General features: G+C 40.0%; 1 protein-coding gene across 1 annotated transcript in view; it reads left to right on the top strand.

Moving 5' to 3' along the window:
* col5a1 (procollagen, type V, alpha 1) overlaps positions 1-18374 on the top strand; it is a 78588-nt gene that overhangs the window by 46283 nt on the left and 13931 nt on the right. The window contains 28 exon segments of the mRNA XM_034122874.1: positions 90-143; positions 655-699; positions 1817-1870; positions 1957-2001; positions 2623-2676; positions 3566-3610; positions 3763-3816; positions 4758-4802; positions 5162-5215; positions 7687-7794; positions 9451-9504; positions 9924-9977; positions 10704-10748; positions 11432-11485; positions 11567-11611; positions 12147-12200; positions 12308-12361; positions 12451-12504; positions 13363-13470; positions 13932-14021; positions 14549-14602; positions 14840-14947; positions 15321-15428; positions 16455-16508; positions 16648-16701; positions 17125-17232; positions 17323-17376; positions 17488-17595. Coding sequence (XP_033978765.1) covers positions 90-143; positions 655-699; positions 1817-1870; positions 1957-2001; positions 2623-2676; positions 3566-3610; positions 3763-3816; positions 4758-4802; positions 5162-5215; positions 7687-7794; positions 9451-9504; positions 9924-9977; positions 10704-10748; positions 11432-11485; positions 11567-11611; positions 12147-12200; positions 12308-12361; positions 12451-12504; positions 13363-13470; positions 13932-14021; positions 14549-14602; positions 14840-14947; positions 15321-15428; positions 16455-16508; positions 16648-16701; positions 17125-17232; positions 17323-17376; positions 17488-17595 — 1818 coding nt within the window.

Genomic DNA, 18374 nt, shown 5'->3' with positions numbered 1-18374 from the left:
TTGATTTAGCTCAGCGTGCTTAATAATTCATCAGTTCCTTCACAGGTGTGATATTCTCTATCTCATTTCCTTCCTTGTTTTTCTCCTAGGGGCCCCGCGGTTTGCTCGGACCAAAAGGACCTCAGGGACCCTCTGGACCCCCTGTGAGTCCCCGTACCCTTTTCACATTCGTGCTATTACAATAGATTTAGTGTTGAGAAAGCAGAATATATATTATTTGACCATCTTATAGAAAAGACACTGCAAACACCCACAGGGAAATACAAAACTCAATATATTTCAGACAGCGAACACAAAGAGCAGAATATGTTATTGAGTTTAACGCCGGCACATCAGACAAATGTGTACAGCGGAGCAAACCTAATGTTTATATATCGTATCAACAGATTTAATCTAGCATGGACAGTGCACATCAATCAAGTAGCTGATGTAGAAATCTAACATTTAAAAGTTTACTCTCAAATTCATAGAGTGCAAAAGCAAATCTACGGTGTTTGTTTTATATTTGGAGATTGCATTGTTTTTATTTTCTGACTTAAAGTACGTTTTATCAGCTGAAAGTGCACCCAAAATACAAACCTTTTCCGTATAAAACAAATATTCTGGCCTTCCCATATATTTGACTGAATGGCGTTTTCCTCTCCTCTGCTGCAGGGTGTTACTGGGATGGATGGACAACCTGGACCCAAAGGAAACATTGTAAGTGAAATGAAATCGATTGCAAATATTTAGTGTCAGGCATTCTCTATTTCCCAGGTAAAGCCACAACACACAACACACACACGATTAGGCATGAAATGACTTGAAAAACTCATGTCATGAAAGTATTTGTAATTCATGATGTCATTCTGATAATCATCATCACGTTCTTAAAATAGCAATTAAACATACTGAGATCACTACCTTACACACATACCCCAAATATCAAATATTCTCAATGCATCATTACACACATCTTTTTAGTTCTTTTAAATGTAAATAATGCTCTCACTTCTTTGCGACTTGACATTTGTATTTTAAGTCTCTAATGGAAAGATGTTGGTATCCAGATCAGCTGTGATACACTTTGTACATCTTATATCTTCCTTTCATCCCAGCACACAACTGTCACAAAGTCTAAATGTTTACCATCTTACATATTTCCTCATATTCATCCTTAAATCCCCATCATTGGTTCCCCTCTCTCTCTTGATTCCAAATACACTTACGTATTGACATACATATACAACTAAGGCGAATTACAACATGCCTCTATACAAACACGTTCGGAAATGATTGTTGTTTTTCTCTTTCGTTCTCACTAACTCACACACACCAGTGCAATCAGAGGATACTCAGCAGATAATGAAGAATAGGCCGGGTGTGTTTGGATCCATTTGAGCAGTCTACCCCGACCACTTGTATCATCCCGGGTCAATTTATTTTAGCGGCAGACTTAATGAGAGAACACCAGGCGGAGCAGCTCGTCTGTCCTGGGAATGTTCCAACTAGCTGGAGATGGAGCATCCACAGCTTTCCCAGACCTAACATAATTGATTGCCATTTATCTGAGCGGGAATGTGTCTTGTGTTTGTGTTCAGCAGTGTCTGTCATTTGGGAATGCAGGTGTGAGCTGCTGTTTAGTTATAAGAGGGTAATAATGCTCTGATGCACTGCTGGACAGCTTCTGATTTATATCAGCCGAAAGCAGCATTTCCCCTTTTAATGAACCATATGGAGCAACAAATCACTCTTACCGTCACATGGGAGAAGAAAAAAAATGAATCAATCTTTGTGTTTGTAATGAGATTTCTAAAATGATCGTTGTTTTCTTCAGGGACCTCAAGGAGAACCAGGACCTCCTGGACAGCAAGGAAACCCAGGAACCATGGTTAGTGACGAACAGGTTGTCTGCCACTCGAGTTTTCTCTTATTCATAACATCAAATGTTCTGAGCACTTTGTGTCCTCTCCACAGGGTCTTGCAGGGCCCCAAGGAGCCATCGGACCCCCAGGAGACAAGGTAAGATACTGTATGACGTAATCACTATAGAACAATCACATTTTGTGTACAGTAACATGCCATTTCTGCAGCGGAATATTGACTGCCAGCTGGATAAAATGTCAATAAACACAGCATCCAAATCTACAAAATTGCATGAATTGGTGTCATTCATTTACATGGAGCTGAATGCCAAGTTATTCAGTTCCAAAATGCTTATCACACTATTATGCAAATGCGACCCCCCCCCCCCCCCCCCACCCGATCCTCAATGTAGGACCAAATAGTGCCGAATTGACAGCGCACACAGATTTTGAATCCTGATATATTTTTAATCCAATTTCAGCTAAATCATATTTGCCTGTAGGTATTTTCTGATTATAAATGAAATACTGGAAGGCGGTAGTATTTGATGAGACAAAACTAGAATTGAATAAAGGGTTGTTTATGAAGTAATCATTTTGTTAGCATGTTGACATTAGCATTTAGCTCACTACAACACTCTAATACAGCCTCACAGACTGTGGAACTCAGTCTGGTTCTTTTCAGACTTTTATAATGCCTCTAACCTTTTGTTTTCTTGGTGTTGTGTTACTCTGTGGTGTCTCCCTGCCCTAAAGGTTTCTCCTGTCTTCTTATTAGGGACCTTTTGGAAAACCAGGCTTGCCAGGAATGCCAGGAGCTGACGGCCCACCGGTGAGTCCAAACATCTCTGCCTTTTTTTTTTATCATTTACAATTGCCATAACTGTAAGAATCAACACATTCAAAGCAGTACATGTTTAAAAAGCTCTCAAAACACACTGAGATAATGATTGTTCTGAGACGTGTGTGATACAACCCGCCCACACTCACTCTCTTCCCATCTTTGCTCAGGCAGCACAGACACACCTGCACTAATGGCCGGTGTGTCTCAAAGGCATTCGGTGGCACCAAAAAGAGAGGCTGTGAAATATGAATAACTAAAGACAAATAGATAGGGATTTGGTGAAGGAGAGTAAGAGGAGACGTTGGACTGCAGACCCTTTACAATGTCCCCTGGCCCTTTAATGGCTTTCAGAGTCTTTTTGGAGTGGAAATAGCTCGGCCATTTACACACTCAGCTTTTTGTATTCCTCCATTTGTTGCATCTTGAATCAACCGCAGTATTCTCTCACTCCGTTTCAATGCTCCCTCCATGCCCCTTCTTTATGTCCTCTCTATTCCCTTCCCCGCCCTCTATAACGTCACTGCAGAGCCTTCTGAGGCTTTGCAGAGCCTTTCTGTCTCGTGTGAATACAATCAATTTCCTTCCATTTTTCCTCTTCTTCTTTTTACCGGACATCCACACATGAGTGTACAGTATGTGCTTCATATTATTTGAAATCCCAAAACGGCAATTGTTGGCTTTTAGTGCCCAGTAATAACCGGTAGTGCTAATAACACTTCCCAACTAAGTCCCAGATGAGGTAGTTATCAGTTTCATACATCCTGCAAAGCTTTACACCGTTACCCTTCTTTTATAGTGATAACTAATGTGTATATGTATTTATGGTGGTAATTATCCAATATGAGATGCAATAATGTGCTTTGTAAATAATTCACAGGGTCACCCGGGAAAGGAAGGGCCTAACGGAGAGAAAGGACACCTGGTAAGTGATTTTCTTTAGTAGCTTGCATTGGTTTTACATAAATAATTAATTAATAATCTACATAAAACATTCAGCATTAATGTTGATAACTTAATGTGTGTACTGCATGCGCATGTTTGCTACAAGCTCTTTCTAACCCTCTCTCTCCGCAGGGCCCTGCTGGCCCTCAAGGACCCCTTGGTTATCCCGGGCCCCGAGGTGTGAAGGTGAGATGAATTTCAACCACTAATAAAATCCTTTGTAATATCATCAGGTAATTCTGCCCGGCAATTAACAACGGTTATGGGCCTAATGTTGCCTATTATCTTATAGAAACCTTTCTGAGAAAAACAGAACGTTATAACTTCCAAGGTTTTCCAACAATTTAGTGTGATTTTGTAGAAAGCTGCTAAAAAATGAAAAGCCCTAGTTTACTGCTTATCTTCCAGGCAATGTCTAGAATAGAATGGCCTCTGCTTTTGTCAAACAGGTCGTGATAATGCAAAGGATAAGACTTGAAAGTCATCTTTTCAGATCTTGCATCCCTTTGCTTGCACAAGGTGCTGCTAGGGTTAGTCACAGGGCTGATGGCGGCTCAAGGCCCTCGTCCCTTCATCAGTAGCTGCCTGATAAAAACCAAGACAAAAGAAATCCCATCAAATAAAATCTTGGCTTGGACTGATCCAATCATTTATTCCTCCGCTGAGAGAGGGGATCACAAGAGTGGCTTGACTTTTAGCTAAAAGTCCCACAGTTACATGGCTGATGTCTGAAGTGTCTGGGAAGATAAGATGAAGGGTCAAGAAAAGTAGTGAGTATTTGTAATGCATAAAACACATCTCAATGCATCAATTACATAATATCCCCCTTCATAGCACCCTTGTTTGACACATTCAAGAGACAAAAAGATCCTTTGCGTCAGACTTCAATGACTTAGCAGCTGTGATTCAGAAAGAATAACTGTTACCATCACATTGGTGAATATCTTCCTCGCTCATGGTGGGACTAAATGCTAGTCTACATTGTATTTCCTTAACACTAATTGAACCAGGCAAGAACTTAAGAACTCATTTTCATTCACAATGGCAGCCTGAATCAATTGAACCCTTGCATTTTGTCTAACATGCACCTTTCCCACCTGTAACATCTTTCTGTTCTTGCATCACAGGGAGCCGACGGTGTCCGCGGTCTGAAAGGACACAAGGGTGGAAAGGTAAGAGAGCTCAGACTTATTGGCTTCACGTCTTGCAAAGTGTCTGTGTGAAAGAAACAGTCTGGTGATGTCAGAGAAATGTTTGAATAATACATTTGTAGTGAGTCTTGCAAGGAGTGTTTCATACTAATGGTAATCTCAATGAAATCCTGTGAAACTGTTGAAAATAAAGGCTATCAACGGTTTCTATGGCAACAGGGGATCTTGCCAAGACTCTGCCTCTGTGTTGGTGTGCTTGTCTTTGAGTGTGTGTCTGCATATGACTACCACACAAATGGTTGAAACACCTGTATTACCCCATTATTTCCCATCCATTTATTACATCCTAACCCATTCGTCTCTTTCATTCTCTTACCCAGGGAGAAGATGGATTCCCCGGCCTCAAGGGAGATTTGGGAATCAAGGGCGACAGGGTAAGGCTTCCTTGTTTGTAATGTACTCAGCAGTATCTGTCAATCACTTCTAGAGCGTAGGAAGCATCATTCAAATGAATTAAAGTGGCAGTTCTAGTGTTACCAAGTGGTATTTGTGTTGTTGCCGCTACTGCAAAGACAATCAGATTGCTTTCTGTTGGCCTCTAGCTACAAACCACACAGAACACACTGCATTAGTACTGAAACAAACTACAAACAGAGGCATTGATGACATATGTCTGTTGATTTCTATATAAACAAGTAGATTGATCTACTAGTTTGTGGACCATGCAAATTAAGAAACAATCAAGAAATTATTCCTATGTCAACGTGGATGTTATATTCTTATCCAGGGCTTTTATTGTGAAAGGTTGCTGGCTACACAGAGGCAGGGAGGATTGCATAGTGAAAACGTGTCTGGTGTTTTGTATAGTGTCATTGTAAAGGGGCCCTATTATGCATTTTGGTGGTTTTCCCTTTCTTCTAGTTATATAGGTTTTTGTGCATGTTAATGGTCTGCAAAGGCTAAAATCCCAATGAGTTTTCTCTTCATTGGACTCCTTTGATTACTTCCATAATATAGTGTCATCGTTATGTAAATCTTGCTTCTATTAGCTGGCGCTGCAACACATTGTACATGATAGGCTAAGGGGCGGGACATCTCTAAGCAGTTGACTAATCACAACAGAGCTGGCAAGCTAACTAATCAAAGCAGACAAATTAGAGGCATAACATACAAATATCAACCTGAAAATGAGCAAATAGGGGCCCTTTAACATCTACTTCAAGTACAAAATAGTGTATTGCTACATCAAATTAATGACACTAATGTAACTTCAGCACTCTACGTTGTTTCCTGGGTTTAGTTTTGTTTGGGGTCACCTTTACCTGAGTGAAAACACCCCATGGGATTTGTAGCCCCTCACGGCCTAAGCCTCTGTGACTCCTGTGGAATTGTGGGTAATGAGCAAACATAAGGTGTTGCTCCCATTGCCAGCTGTTAGCCAGTGTGTTTACGTGAGCAGTTTCCAATTCCACTTCTATCACCTCTTTCAAATAAGTCTTCACCTCGGCAGCTTTTAGAGAAAAGCACACATTTGAAAGGTGTACATAGGAACGGTTTCCTCCTCCAAACTGCATTAGAGATTTACAATGTCAAGTAGTCGGGAAACAGTCTCAGTGAGAAACATGAATGGCTCCGACTAAACTTCAAACATCAATCCCCACAATCCCTGACCAGGCTTTATAACTGAGCATAGAGAGGAAGGAGAAATCAATGGCACTCTAAATCTTCAAACCTGCAAAAGGGACTCGGGGCTCTAGCCTGTTTTAATCTGGAGATGTAGCAGATCCAGATGAAAGCAAGGATTTGAGAAGGCACTCTATTCTAGAGGAGATACACATGGACCAGAATCTAAATGGCTTATTTTAAAGCATGCCTATGGAAAGTGTGTGTGTGTGTTCAATTCAAAGTGTTCTCTTTGATGAGCTTACAAGTGTGAGTCAAGTACAGTTTGCTTGATGTCGTTTTATGTGTACTTGAGTGCAGTAGTGTGTGTGCAACTTCCCACCAGGCTTTAACTGGATACCTTTCACACACCACTGGGTCTCCGCAGCAGCGACTGGTTGTCAGAGCCAGTTTGTGCTTTGTTATTTAGCGGGTGTCCTGCTATAAGGGGAGCAGGTTTATAGAGTGAGGATAATAGGGTGGCTAAATGCTTTTAGAGGCAGGCAGCAAGGAACAATCCTCGACTATACTCTCCCAGGAGTTTTAAAACGAAGACCTGGGTTATATCTGGGATAGACTTGTTTGTTTTAAAATGAAAAGTTGCCCTTATAATACAAATTATACTTTCATATAAAAGTATGACAATACTGTTAATGACATAATAAAAGTCAGGTTTCTCAAGTATGTCTCCATATGTATTCATTTTTGGAAGAAAGGTTACTGAGCATGATTGATTAACAGTGCACACGCAAAAGGCAGGATAGAGAAAAAGTTCTAGTCAAGGCAGTGATTTAAATATTAAAATAAATAAATAAAAAATGCCATTATTAAATATTTTCTTTTCTAATTGCTTTCAAACCGTTACAGTTTTTCATAAATAGAATATAGGAAATAAATATCAATGAATACATTACAAGATAACATTTAAGTATTTTAAAGTATGTGTTTAGACTTAAACCATACCTATTTTTTATATTTTTAATTTCATAATTTTACTTTAACATTTCTTTTTAAAATATATATTATATACATTTTTTAATTTATTTATTATATATGTTAATTTATCTATCTATTTATTTATGTATATTCTTATTTATTCTTATTATTTTTTAATTCTTAAATTGAGCAACTGTAAACCAATTTCCCCTAGAAAAATAATCTATTCTGATTATGGTGAAACTGATTGAATATTTAAGTCATGTAAATGTAATATTTTTGCTTTTGCACTTGCTGTATTTTCCAGGGAGAGCTCGGCCCAGGAGGACCCAGAGGAGAGGACGGTCCTGAGGGTCCCAAGGGTCGCTCAGGTCTCTTAGGAGATTCTGGTCCTCTCGGCCCATCTGGTGAGAAGGTAAGGTCTTCAGTTTGACTTCCAAAACCAGGACTGTGATATCCCTCAGAACCTGTCTCGATGCTTTAATGTGTCACTGCCTGATCAAAAACACGTAGTCGTTTGTATCATCAGTCATGTTTGATCTAGAAGGATATCTCAGCAAGGCTAAACAAGGAAAATAGTTATTCTGATCGTTCTCTTCTGAACAGATCAGAAAGGAGCATACAATGGATTCAGCTCCTATTCTTATTGTTAAATTGAACACTGAGTATGTGTTGCTGACAATACCTCAGACAAGTATTTGGTCAAATAATAAATACATTGTAATTTTTCTCTGGAGGGTGCAGCCTCTTCTTTTGCTAAAGCCTTAAAATGAGCTTGAACAGTGGAGCACCAACGAGACTCTGCCAACAAACTCCTACACAATCTGATTCAGAAAGTCATTAGCCGAAGTTTTATGGTTCAACAGTTACTACAATCATGTGTTTATTGTCCTTAAAGCCTAGAGTGCTTGTTCCTAATCTGAATTGAATTTTCATTATGGTGGCTAACACTGCATCTAACACGAGTTTCACAGCAGAGTCATTTGCATATTTGATTGGAGTGTGCACAGCAGGCAACATTCAAACACTGAGCAGGCTCTATTACAGGCTGCTATGTTAGCAGGTGTTCTTATCGTTAGATTAGATTAGATAGAACTTTATTAATCCCGAAGGAAATTCTTTTTGCCAGGTTGCTCCAAAATTACAATACAGATAATACTATACATCTTAAATAAAAGTATGCAATATACAATATACAATAGCTCAATATACAAAGATGTATACAAGGTTTTAGAGTAACGTATTACAGTGCCCCAGTAGAGAATAGGTAGGAGCCTGTGACAGTGACAAGTCATATTGCACATTCAAGTAAAATACTACATTTCAAATACTAAAAACGTACTAAATAAAATTAGGTCAAATATCTTAATGTGGTTTATAGGATAACACTACTATTGTACTTACAGTCAAAGCTGTGCATTTGTAATATATTGCAGTCTGTTTGCTTTGCATTTAGTATGCTGGTTTATCAGAACAACAGTGAATAGAAATACTACTAATGATGGTTTTAGTTTGCATAACTGATAAACCATAAAAAATGAAAAGTATTTCAAGAAAAAGGTCACATTCATATCAAATGTCATATACAGGTATATATATAGATATATATATCTAGTTTCAGAATCAGAAACAGGTTGATTACCAAGTAGTTTTACACATATAAGAATATTGTTTTGGTATAAACTGTTGCATAAATCACAGTAAGTACAAATAAGTTGTAAAAAAGGAGAACTATTATAAAAAAAGGTTTTTATAAATATTAAAAAATAAAGAAAAATAGAAATATCCACAGAAATATAAATGTACAAAAAAACAGACAATTAAAATATAACACATTATTTAATATTATAATTATAGCAGTATTTAATTAAAATATATAATAGTACATTTATTAATTCATATTTGCATCACAAGAATCAACTATTAGACATAATGCACCACCCTGTACCATTTCATAAAATAACAGAAAAAGAGACGGAGCTTTCTAATGAATCCCACAACTTATCAAATATGCAATGCTTAATGTTTTTCAAGTTATCTAAAATCATATGTTTTTCTTTCTCATTCCCAGGGTAAACTCGGAGTTCCCGGACTCCCCGGATACCCAGGAAGACAAGGACCAAAGGTAATAACACACATGTATTCCTCAAAGATATTGTCATTAGTTCACCGTTATGAGTTAACTGTAACTTTAAAACACTAATGAGAAGGGACACAATGTAAAATGTCACTATACCCGAATGTCGGAAGGGAATGAAAGATTCATACGTGTCCATGTGTGTCTGCTCCGCTGAACTGTTGACGGCTCGTCCTTTATTCTGACAGGCTTGAAGCTCTCTGATCAAACACACAGGGATTTGAATATGCCTTTTGGTCTCAGCGCTCTGCTCCTGATATGACATCAATAAAACACTGCTGTGATTTATTGTGCACCCCACCTCCTGTTGCGATTAATATGCCCGGGATATATCAGGGAATAAACAAGGGATATAATATTTAAGGTTTGTCTCTCAAATGATTAATTACTTGTTTTCTCTCACTTAGGGATCTCAAGGTTTCCAAGGATTCCCAGGAGCCAATGGAGAGAAAGGAGCTCGGGTATGTCAAATAGCTTTTTATTATTCTTCTAATTCGTACAAGGGTTGGATCAATACTGGCGTAGGGCTGGAGACAGGCTCCTGTCCCGGCTCCAGAGCTATCAATCCGGAGTAAGTTGCAATGCTCTAACATAAAGATTTTTTTTACCAAGGGCAGAAAGACAATTGCATTCCTTCTTCTTTACCACTTACACAACTCATTTCCAACCACAGAAAGCATTGTTTATTACTGTGCGGCGCTTGAGCAATGTTTCATTTTCTTTGTCGAAGGGATGGGCCATTAGCTTGCCTGCAAGAGTAATGGTTTGCCCCCACAAGCGGAGCGTGCCAAAGCTTTTCATCTTCACAAAACATTTGTGAAGTTTATGAGACCGCGCTCCCGGACAGAACGGGATAATAGTTCCATTAACATTTTTTTCACAGCACTTTATAGAAACTTTAAAGATATCATTGTTTTTCTCATTAAAGTTGTATGCAGCTGCTGTCATTGCAATGATTATAATTGTGCATTAGTGTTGAATAAAATGTACTTTTCTGAAGTTGAAAGGAATTTCTATGGTAATTTTTAAACTTAATGATAATATCTGAGCTTCTGAAATTGCACAAATCTGTTGAAATCTGTTTGCAAATGTTACCGTCTGCTGGGGTTGGATTTATTCTTCTTGAGGATGCAGCCTCCTAATGATGGGACTCCTTTGATCGTTGTGTGTGTTCTGCGTGTCCACAGGGATTGGCAGGGAAGTCTGGCCCACGCGGACAGAGGGGACCAACGGTAAGTCTTACTCAGCAGACTCCTGCTTGTATACAGATGGCAGGCTTTGGCACCTGAGAGAAAAGGGAAGTTCAACCTGGGCAGGCTTAAGAGAAATCCACCCAGATTTCACATATTACGCAAAATCCACTTTTTCATGTCTTTTATAAATAAATATGTGTAGCCAGTGTGTTTAGAAACACGGAAAGTTTCAGGAAAAAAGATTCTCTCTCTTTTGTCCTGATCCGTTTATATCTAAATCCTACCTGAAATTGAGCTGATCAGATTTGGCCACTTTGTGATGTCACAACTGTATTTTGGGTTCGGCAACCATTAGCCAATAACCAACCAAGGTAACCTTATCACCTGAATCTCCCCCTAGAGCACCATTGTGTTTCTTTTAACCAATCACTTCTCAGAGGGGCGTGGCCAGCAGCAGCTCATTAGCATTTAAAGCTACAGACACAGAATCAGCACTTTTGAAACAGGGCTGAAACGGAGGGTATTATGGGATGCTGCAATGATCTGTTTGGTGTTTCAGCCAAACACTTCAGAGACATGTTTTGTATACATCTATATACTTTTAATATATTGTTGAAAAATAGTATAATAAGGAACCATTAAATGTGAACAACCAATTTCATGTCACTAATAAGTCGTAGGACCCTTTTTATGATTTTAATCACCTTTGTTTTTTTCACAAGGGGCCTCGAGGAGAGAGAGGACCAAGGGGACCAACAGGAAAGAATGGACCAAAGGTGCGTCAAATATTTCTCTGACTCTTTCTTGCAAACACTGTAGTACAAGTTCACCACTAACTCTTTATTTTGTCTCTTCAGGGTACCTCAGGAAATGACGGCCCACCAGGACCTCTTGGCGAGAGGGTAAGTTCATCACACTACACTTCCTTTTAAAAATGTCATAATATTCCATTGTTACAAGTGACGATATTAAGACAATAAGACATTTAAACATGGAGTCTGTTTTTCTAGTCCAAATACTTTTACTATTGTAAATGTAGCATATATCTCCTCACAGGCCGACATTCATACACAGCCCTGTCTCTGTCAGTGGGAAAGGGCTGTACTGAATGTCAGTTGTATTATAGTTTTGAAGCCTGTTTTGAGCTTTGAAGAGAAATGAAGTTTTGAATGTCTATTAGTACGCCTACAGGTGCATGCCTCCCTTTGTGTGTGGCTGCAGGAAATGAAACCGTTTTTTCACCTCAGAATAAATGTTGTTTTTGAACGTCTGAACGCCAACAGATATGGACTAAAGCTGCATATTTAGTTCAATAAAGACGTGCTGTGAATGTTGTTTCCCATTTCCTATTTCCCATTGTAATCCAGGGTAACTTTAGTCTCATAACATGAAGAGTCAACTGATTATTGACCAGGAGTCATTTGTCGTCTGTTTCAGGGTCTGCCAGGGCCTCAGGGACCAACAGGTTTCCCAGGACCAAAGGGCCCTCCTGTAAGTCCAAACTCATACACCACACACCACCATGCATACAAACCCATTATACCTTGTCCTTTTGTCTCTCTTAGATTTACATTCATATATTTGTTTGTATTTCTCAGGGACCCGCAGGAAAAGACGGACTGCCCGGACATCCTGGACAGAGAGGAGAGACTGTAAGTCATCTGTTACTCTGCTCTTCATCTGTATTCAACCAGAGTCAGACATATGGGATGTAACTCTGTTTCTCTTCTATAATAAACAGGGATTCCAAGGCAAGACTGGCCCTCCTGGCCCCCCAGGTGTGGTTGGACCTCAGGTGAGTCACAGTCACTAACCATTGTGTTGCTTCCTTACATGTACTATCAGTATTGTATTATTTTGTGCGGAGACAAATCTTCTTACGGTGGCAGAATAATAGCAAATATGTATCTGTTTTTATGTTAAAACAGCTGTTCAGAAACTCGTTATAAAACATAATGGAATATATACTTCACCCACAAAATGACCTTTAAGAAAACTTTAAGAAAACTTTCAGAAACGGTGAACTCGGAATGCAAAAGCAGCCGCAAAACTATATCAAAACATAATTTTACAAACTTTTCTTGCAGCTTTTTCCACTCAGATTTATTCAGTCGCATGGTTAGCATTTCCCTAACACATGCATTTTTGCTAAACCTCACAATTGAATACCCTTTAGACTTGCACAGATAAGTAGCATTCCTTTGCAAGCCTAATATTCTGAGTTTATGCAAGTGTTTAAACAGTGAGGTTTAAGCAGTTTTTCAGACCAAAAGAACAACAATTTGTCCTTATTGCACATAACTTAATTGTTGTGTATCCTCTTTCATATTAGCAACGGGCTCTTCATCCATTATTCAGTAGCTTTTAACAGACTTTCCCTCCCAGCCTCTCTGCTAATGCCAGCTGAGAACATTGATGATAACGGAGCTGTATGTGGCCTTAATGACAAGTAGGCCTCCCACACAGCAAATGCTCCGCTTCTCCACGCCGTGTTTTGTAATAAATGGAGAAATTGTAAGATCTTTTGTGTATACTGAATTGCTGATTTGTCTCACAGTGTTCCTCTAGCTGTAGTTTCTCTGCTTCACACCTCCTCTTTAACTAGGATTAAAAGCTGTAGTGTCTCTGATTAAAACTTTTCTTTTTATTATAGGGACCAACAGGTGAGACTGGACCAATGGGAGATCGCGGTCATCCTGGACCCCCAGGCCCACCTGGTGAGCAGGGTCTACCTGGATCTGCAGGAAAGGAAGGAGCCAAGGTAAATCCTGAAAGTGTTTAAAATCAGATATTTTGTAGCACCTAATCATACCTATCATTGGTTCCAAAACCAATCTGTTTGTTTTTTCCACACTAATTGTAATGTCATTTTGAACGGACAATCACACAATTAATACATTGTTTGGGTGTATTTAGTATGTGTTAGTGGGGGATAGGGTAACTTGTGTTAGTCTTACTGTAGATGTTTTGTAGGTTGTAAATGTGACTGTATAATATATGCATTTTCTTTATTAGGACAGCGTGTTAGTTAACATACATTTTAATTACCATTTAAATACCACCTGTTTAGCATCTGGGCCTCTATTCTCAAGTTTAAAATAGCTTATCAGGGTTTCTCATTTTGCATAGATGCATTATGTCTTGAGTTTTAATGAATAAAACTGATATAATACTCAAACACTGCATAATACAGTATTACATTCATTGTGCTCTCCTCCACAGGGTGACCCCGGTCCTGCTGGCCCAGTCGGTAAGGATGGCCCTCCTGGACTCAGAGGTTTCCCCGGAGAGAGAGGTCTGCCCGGCCCTGTGGTGAGTATTCTCCTCTGCTCAGCACAAAAGCATCCCACGATTCCAATACCTCTCACAGCTTGGTTATTGCATAATAGTTCTGGGCTATTAAGTCGCCGTGAGACTGTGGTTAACTTGAAGAATCAGACATGATATCACATCTCTGAGTGGGCTACAGAAGAGGAACAGTGTGCTCCAGGCTGTTTACTTCTTTAATTTGTTATATCTATTCTAACTCAACAAAGTCCTGGTTGTTATGCAATTCACACAATCTTCCTACAGCCAACTTGTTAGAAAGAAATCCATGGCCAGAGCAGTCTTTTATTTGTAGGATGAAGAAAATGATGCGTCCCACCTGTTCCTGTGAAATATAAAAGATGTTCGCAGCAGTTGTAGTAAACAACTCGTCTCCACTTTGGGGACTATAGGAGGTTTTCCACCTCACGCTGAGCCTGTTTGAAGATAGGGCGTCCAGTGTGAGGCAGCATGTGTGCTTCCCTAACAGATGTGTTTGTTTTCTGAAGCCTTCACTTTATTTGGTTCTGCAGGGGGCTCACGGCCTGAAAGGAAGCGAAGGACCCCATGGCCCACCTGGACCCGCTGTGAGTACAATTTACTGCATCTGCATCCTCCGTTTGTCACTCTCATCCCTCACCTTCCATATTCTGTCTCTGGGAGTTGTCTTCATGACAAAGTTCCCACCCTCAGTTGTTCCAGGCTCTTACATAATATCAAATCATGCAGCTTCTTACATAATGGAGTCCTCACCTATACGTGTCTGATGCTTAGACTCCTGGTTGTCTAAGATATTTTCTGATGTATTTCATATTTTCTGGTAGGGTTCTCCTGGTGAGCGCGGCCCTGCTGGCCCAGCCGGACCTACAGGTCTGCCTGGACGTTCCGGACCCCAGGGACCCCCGGGGCCTTCCGGAGAGAAAGGAGGACCCGTAAGAACCTCACATATAAGAGATTGCTGCAAAATACAGGCCACATTAAATACTATACTAAGACATGAACTTAATCATTTTATCTTAGCGTGATATGTAGGATATTGTTTACTTGTATGTTTGTTTACATAAATGTGTGTATAAATGAACTACAGTACAGAGTATTTGGCATTCAATTAGGAAGTTTGGTTCAAGAACATGAGTTTTCTTCAACAATGAGTTGAAAAGCAGTTGTATTATCATCATATCAGATGCATAAAAAGGTCCTGAAATGACGAAAATATAGTTTATTCCAATTAGTTCTCGACATTACGAAAACGAAAGTAGTTACATTTTACAGATGAAGCATGTCTTAACACTCTTATATATTTAGGGAGAGAAAGGACCTCAAGGCCCAGCTGGAAGAGATGGTATTCAGGGACCTGTGGGTCTGCCCGGCCCTGGAGGACCTCCTGGACCCCCCGGAGAGGACGGAGACAAGGTGGGTTACTTGTTTTGCCATCAACTTCAAGAGAAATATGATAACATCCAGAAAGCTGTGTGTGTTTGTGTGTGCCCTACCCACCTTACAAAGAAACTGAGCCAGGTATCTTCTTGTCTCCATCCCTGTGACCTTAAACGCTTTAATGGGAATTTGTCTGACAGGGTTTGCATCGATCAGCGGATCTTTAAAAAGGCGATGCTGCCTTGTTGCAGCTTTGTACTTCTCTCCAAACAAAACAAAGACAGAGGAGAGGGGCATTTTGTAGCAATGACTGCATTTGTGAAAGTGACCCTTTAGTATTCAGAAGTGAGGACGACTCCTTATCCCCTCCAAAAACATTTGCAGGAAAATGAGCCACAGAGAGACTCAGAGGATCATCTCTTATCCTTTGAAGAATGCCTCAGTTGTTACCTGACCTTACACCAGTCCTCACGGTGTGGACGGACACAGATAGAGGGTGTTTGCCATGTAGATAAAAAGGATCTTGCGAGCTACTGTTTACACACTTTCTCATTATCAGTCCTGTCTACCGGGAACGGACAACTCCAAAGCCTTTGTTTTAAGACTAATACTGAGAGCATTGTCTGACTCACAAACCAAAAGTGAATGCCTTTGACTTTGGCAGATATTAACATTACTTCTCCAAACACCCACAGCATGTGGAGGCTTTGAAAGAGTGCTGTAAAGTTCTTCACTCCAGGTTTAGATGGGACTAATGATCTATTCTGTTCTGGCTTCTAGTGGCGCCATCGTGATAAGCACCTCTTCAGATGTGAACTATATTTGTCAGAGAAACAGAGATGTAATTAAAATATCCATAGACAGATTTCTAAATAAAAGATGAACAGGTGGGGTATAATGAGTGTAGGTTAGTATTTATTTATCTGTTTCTGTTCTGGGGAGTGTTTGATGATAATTCAACATACAGTAATTGTCACTTTTTGAATCTTCTTGTCACTTGTGTGTTACCTTAGGTAAAGTTTATCCGCCTTCGTTTCACACTGTGATCATGTCATTTCACAGGGAGAGCTTGGAGAGTCCGGCCAGAAAGGAGGCAAGGGTGACAAAGGAGAGCATGTAAGTTGTTCCAGAACTTGTAAATACATTGTTTATTATTCAATTTACTTCCTGGGATTTTACGTCTGATCCATTTTTACTTGGAATTCATGTCTAGTTGTGGAGAGTGTGTCTTTAATGTGTTCCTTCGCCTCTGCAGGGTCCACCTGGTCCCACCGGCCCTCAAGGACCTGTTGGAGCACCCGGTCCAGCTGTAAGTACTTCAATATAATAGCTTGGCAAAAACACAACAAAACAGGAAAAGTAATGGAATTGTAAATAAGTGACATAAATGACAGTATATGGAAAACAACTCTAGTTACTGTTTTAACTTAAGAGAACTGGAAACACTCTTAATCTCTGAATTAAGATGAACACTTTCAGCAAGAGCACTTATCTTTTAATCATTCATACGAGAGAGAAGATATGCCCATAGTGCATGCAGTGAGTCAAATCAGAGGCCTCCAAAGAGAAACATTGCCCCTGTGTCGGACAGTGATGCAACTTCAAAATACACCATAATTACCTTTCCTGTTCAACAATAGTTTGCAGTTGTTGTTCAGATCAGTTAGGGCCTCAACTACTGCATCTGCAACCCTTATACCTCCTGACTGTTTTCATCCGTCTCGTTGTGCAGGGTGCGGATGGAGAGCCCGGTCCCAGAGGTCAGCAGGGTCTGTTTGGCCAGAAGGGAGATGAAGGATCCAGAGGATTCCCCGGACCTCCAGGTCCAGTTGGTCTGCAGGTGTGGACTGCAATGAAACATTTCATGTATGCTCATTGTTAACATTGAGTGAGGCAGTATAATTAAACCTTCTCTCTCCACACTCCGCAGGGCTTGCCTGGTCCCCCCGGCGAGAAAGGTGAAACTGGAGACGTTGGTCAAATGGTAAGTGTATATAAAGCAGAGAAAATGTAATTATTTAACACATCACATAAAATACAGTTTGCATGGGGAAGTGTCTTTACTCATTAGACCTTAACCTCTCTTTGTTTGTAGGGTCCACCCGGTCCACCTGGTCCCAGAGGCCCCTCAGGACCCCCAGGAGCTGACGGCCCTCAGGGACCTCCCGGTGGCATTGGAAACCCTGGCTCTGTTGGAGAAAAGGTAAACTCTTATTCTGTGTATAGTTGGATGGAAAGGTTTCTGATTGATCAGTTACAGTAGCATCATGCTATTTTTAATGGCTTTTTTGGCAGGATTTTTCTTCTATACTTGGTGTAAACACAGACATCTCCAAATTCATATAACCTCCTTTCAGTTGTGTTTTGATAATTATTAAATATGTTGTCTTGTGTGTTTACCAAAACTGCTTTGTGCACATAATTACACACATAAGTTATAATGTAATTGTCTCCTGGAACATTGTTTCAACTCAAAAAGCAGCATCGCCCACTCAGGTTCATATTTGGAGTGCTGAACAGTCACATTTCAGTGCTGTAACTCTGCTACCTCACCTCCTGGAAAAGAACAGTGTGTGCTCTGAGAAGCCAGCCCGACTCAAACTATCTATATTTTGTATAAAGTGGATAGGAGCAGCTGCTGTGATGATCCATCATGGAGGTCCACTCAGCCCGCTGAAATGTACTGTTTCAATTGACAACATATCCATTGTGCTACAGCGTTTGTGTTCCAGATGGCACCTCTGGTCTTGTTCCAAAAATAACTGAGTGTCTCTCGAGATGTGAAGTAAAGCCTATGCCATTATCTCAGAGAGGCAGACAACACAACAAAGATCCCCAGGTTAGCTTAGTATCTGAGACCACTAAAGCTCATGGTGGTGTACCCATCTCTCATGGTAGACCCCCATTAGATCGATATGATTCATTTATTATCCGGTTTTTAATACACTTAAGAAGCGACAGACTCACTGGCTAGCAGTTTGT

The sequence above is a fragment of the Trematomus bernacchii genome, unplaced genomic scaffold (assembly GCF_902827165.1).
Source record: "Trematomus bernacchii unplaced genomic scaffold, fTreBer1.1, whole genome shotgun sequence".
Lineage (NCBI taxonomy): Eukaryota > Metazoa > Chordata > Actinopteri > Perciformes > Nototheniidae > Trematomus > Trematomus bernacchii.
Note: the sequence above shows the minus strand (reverse complement) of the source record. Positions and strands in the feature narration are given on the sequence as shown.